This window comes from Silene latifolia, chromosome 11 (assembly GCF_048544455.1).
Source record: "Silene latifolia isolate original U9 population chromosome 11, ASM4854445v1, whole genome shotgun sequence".
Lineage (NCBI taxonomy): Eukaryota > Viridiplantae > Streptophyta > Magnoliopsida > Caryophyllales > Caryophyllaceae > Silene > Silene latifolia.
Window position 1 is genome coordinate 1,696,274 of NC_133536.1, and position 4,566 is coordinate 1,700,839.

Sequence of the window (4,566 nt, forward strand, 5' to 3'; positions counted from 1 at the left end):
AAGATTGCATAATATATTATGGGTAAATGATGGAGTATGATGTTATTTTTTCAGATTTTATCTCTGATGAATTGATATGAGATATTGTATATTGGGGGTAATTTATTCTGATTCGAGATATTATGATTTGAGATTTTCGAACTAATATTGTTAGCATTGCATAATTTGTGGGGCAAATTATAGTTTGTTTCCATATAGGATTATATAATTAGAAAAGTTAAAGCATAATTTATTTTCATGTATAAGATTCCAAGAATTATCACGTTATAATTTCAGTAATGATGCCAAATCAATGCAAAATCAATTAGTTTAAGTCGATGGCCCAACTTAGAACGTGCGTTGTGCTGTTTACAATCCAATAAGGTAGGCCCATCAAAGTGAGAAACACTCGGGCGGGAAAATACTAAGAGAATTTTATTCTCTTAGTAGTAGGGGGATTTTTTTTGGGCTTTTGATTATTTGATTAAAAAGGTGAGTTATAAGTTAATTGTTTGGGCTTTTGGATTATGGGCTGGTCTTATGCTATAAGACAGTCCTATAGAACAATTTAAATACCGGTTTAACTTATTATTTAATCCAAATCAAGTACTAAACTGAATGTATCTCTTGTTAAAAAAAAATACATATGTTACAAAAACGATCATACGTTATCCGGTGGCCGCGGTGGGCTTCGAGACGGAAAAGATGCAATTGCCATCAAAGAAGGCATTGTCTTATTTGATGGTGGATTGCAGTTAAATCATGTCCTTTACGTGCCTAAACTAACCATAACATTATATATTCCTTCAAAAAAAAAAAACCATAACATTATATTCGCATGTTCAAACTACAAAAACACAATTAAGATGAGAGGGCTGTTAGTCAGCAATTATGCGACTAACATCTAACCTCGTATTGCGGGTAAATATTAGGAAATTATCACTTACTCTTGTTTGTAAGCGGATTTATAAAAACAAAGATAATATAAAACGGGTCTAAATATAATTATATAAGTGAACATAATAACTAGTTAGTGAAAAATACATGTTTCAATAAGGGTATCGGCCCTTAACTTATACAGTGTAGATAATTGAAGGATAATGATACAACGCCACCCTCTCACATGCACCCCTTATTATTGGGGTCCCCACTTATTCTATGGGATGTATCCATTATTTTGTGAGTCCCCATTTATTGCATGTGAGAGGGTGGCGCCGAGATTGGGCACCACCGGGTGACGCTAACTCATTTTCCATAATTAAATACAGAGTAGTACGGAGTATAATTTATTAATTGTAAATTTGTAGTAGAAGAAGTAAAAATAATTAAGAGCGATATAAAATGTCGTTTAGTTTCTCTATACTAAAGTAGAAAGGTGATATATAGATACCAACATCGAATAATATTATTTTATTTTCCTTGGTAAAAACCTAGAAATATAAAAACAACCTTGTGAACCTAATAAACACGAGATGGGTCTGGCCTTACCCGCGGTGGAGGAGAGAAGTCTAACTCACAAGCCCAAGAATGCTCTTATCTCTCAAAACCAATTGGCAATGGGAGAAACACCCCTAGGCCTTATAAGATAGACAATCTCTCTTTTTTTCACCGATGTGGGACTCACAAGTGGATTTATACTCCAACAGAACTCATGCCACTCTACTATAAAAATCCCCCTACCCCTTTCTATTTCACATATCCTCAACTTAACCTAAAAATGTCTTCCTTACTCTTCCAAGCTTCACTAATCACTCTTCTCCTTCTCCCTTTCCTTTCATTCTCCACTGCCTATCTCGTCGATATCGACAACGACCCAATAATCAATGGCAAAAGCTACTACATTGTCCTAGTAACCTCTAAGAGTAGTCATCTTACCTACACACAGAAAAAAGGCATGTGTCCACTCTACATAACTTCTAAACAAACGGAAAATTTACCTGGTACCCCAGTTACGATCTCCAGTCCTCTCAGAAACCTCCACATTACCCTCAACCAACGCATTAACCTAGCCTTCCATGGCCCCACACCTTGCAAGAAATCCCTGGTATGGAGACAGACCCTGAACCCATTGGCCAGAAAAGTGTACATCACCACCGGCGGTGTTGAGGGGGACCCATCATTCTCCATTACTAAGATGGATAGGTCTTTGTTACCAACCTATATTTTAAAGTATTGGCTTCCGAGTGATGAAGATAGTAGTGCTAATGTTGGATTATATGAAAATGATGGACTCTTAGGTCTAACTGAGTATCCTACTACCGTATCTTTCAAGAAAGCTTTCAATGTTATCGAGTTATCTACTTCATAGATTTGTAGGGTTTAAGTAATTAAACCACGTTTTGATTATTTATTTATTTACCTTATATATTTTCCTGTAAACGGGTATTTTAATAAAGGTAACTAAATGATTGAGACGGAGGGATTAGGTACTTTATCAATAAGTTCATTATCCTTGTGTTACGGTTTTATGTAAGTTTGATGCTGATTTACGAAATGAAATGATAACTTTTTTAATATTGTCTTTAATTATAGGAAATCTATTGCAGAATGATTTTATTTTTGTGAGGCAACATTCACGATTGGAGTTTATGAGAGACGGATTTGTGATTTGTGATTTGTGATTTGTGTGTGAGACCTAAAACAAATTGTTCTGACATTGCTATCAAAAAAATGAATTGTCTGAAAAAAAAAATTATATATACACTTGTGAGTAGACCTATTTAATTAAATCTGACCCAGCTCGTCTATTCGGGTCAAAACCCGTAAATTTTAACACACGGTCGGAAACAACTTAAATCAAAAACCCGTAAATTTTAACATACGGCTGGAAATAACTTAAATCCAAAATGATCCAGTCATTTAGGGTCAAAATTTGACTGACTTGTTCGTCCCCGTTGATCGAAGCCTATGTTAAATGCGTGTGATTAAAACATACTACTATAAATCACAACGATTATATTTAAAACATATTTTGAAATTTGTAGGCTTATTTGACTGTGAAATAAATAAGTAAAATTTTTTATTCTACTAATATAAATCATAAATTTAACATAAAAAGAATACAATTTTAATTTTTTTTTATCATTTATATATCCTCTCGTAAAATCCATGCATAGAATCTTCACCAAAAAAAAAAAATCCATGCATAGAATTGCATGGGATCTAAACTAGTTGGATAGTAAGTGGACTCTAATTGATATGAACGCTCAAATTACTAATTAGAAACGTTCTAATATAAACAAATGAGCAAAACACGGAAAATAAAATACATAAACAAATAACCGAATCGGCAGTATTACTGAAACTCTCGTTACTATCTAAACGATTACACAAACATTGTCCATCTCCTATATACTTAAAACAAGTGGCGAACCCATAATTTTAATTTACCAAAGCGAAAATTGATAAAAATTTAATATGTTTAACTAAATTCTTTGAAATTTCTACTTTCTAACAAAAATAAGCAACTCTACTAACCCTCCTCCAATTTCGCAAACATTTATCCACCTCTCCCATTCTCCATGCTCGTCAAAACCAAAACAACGTTCCCATGCACACATATAGCACCGCTACGAGCCCACGAAATGCTCATACACACTCGTGGAATCGTGGCAATTAATTAACAACAAAGACAGACCATAAGAGCAATTCCAATGATTGTATTTAAGGACCTGCTTGCAAATATTGTAAATTGTCAAGCAGTATGTTTACCATTGGAGTACAAAAAGTACGTCCTGCTTACGAGCGGGTGTAGCTTTGTCAAGCTACATAGCTTGGCCTTTAAAATGATAAAATAAATAATTAAAAAACAATAAAATAATTTGTATTATAATATTTATTTGTTAGTGGGACATTTTAAGCTACATCTATTGTAGCTTACCATTGAAGAGTATTATAGCTTCAAAGTTTTTTTGCTTAGAAAAAAATATGGGGCAAGGCAAGCTACGGGTTACTCTGGACTCTTATTCGAGATGGAAAAATGAGATGTAGCTTGCAAGCATGGTAGCTCTACCAAGCTACATGCTTGCTTTAGGAAAAAAAAATAAAAGGTAAATTTTCATTGGATGAAAGCAAGTATGTGGGATCCATACAAGCTACATATATTGTAGTTTGCTATTAAAGCGGTACGTTGCCGGAAAGCCGAGTAGCTTTAAAAATCGATATGGCAAACCAAGCTACAGTGCATTGTAGCTGACCGTTGGAGACAATACACACTTGTATTCCTTTTTAAGATAGTTACATCCATCTTAAATTATAATAAATAAAATACTATTTTACATAGATAAATTGAATCAAATTTTATTATTTCCTGAATTTGTTCATCTCATTTATCCATCCCTTCATAGATTATACAATTAGTTGTATTAAAATTAATTGTGTAATATCTGGTTTTATAATAAAAATAAAGTTTTCGAGTTTTTTTATTTCTGAACTCGTTCACTTAAATATTAGCTAAAAAATTACAATATAACTCAAAAACTATACATGAAAATTCATTTATTTTGAGTTTTAAAGTCAAAAAAATTAAAATATAACCTATATTTTTAAAGGCTCAAAACATATACATCAATACATGTAAACTCAGTC

At 32.9% G+C, this 4,566-nt stretch overlaps 1 protein-coding gene across 1 annotated transcript; it reads left to right on the forward strand.

Annotated features, from left to right (window-relative positions):
* Window positions 1-1,696: 1,696 nt before the first annotated feature.
* LOC141612572 (kunitz-type trypsin inhibitor KTI2-like) lies at window positions 1,697-2,287 on the forward strand. Its single transcript, XM_074431383.1, has one exon. The coding sequence runs from the start codon at window positions 1,697-1,699 to the stop codon at window positions 2,285-2,287; it is 591 nt and encodes a 196-aa protein (XP_074287484.1).
* Window positions 2,288-4,566: the final 2,279 nt, after the last annotated feature.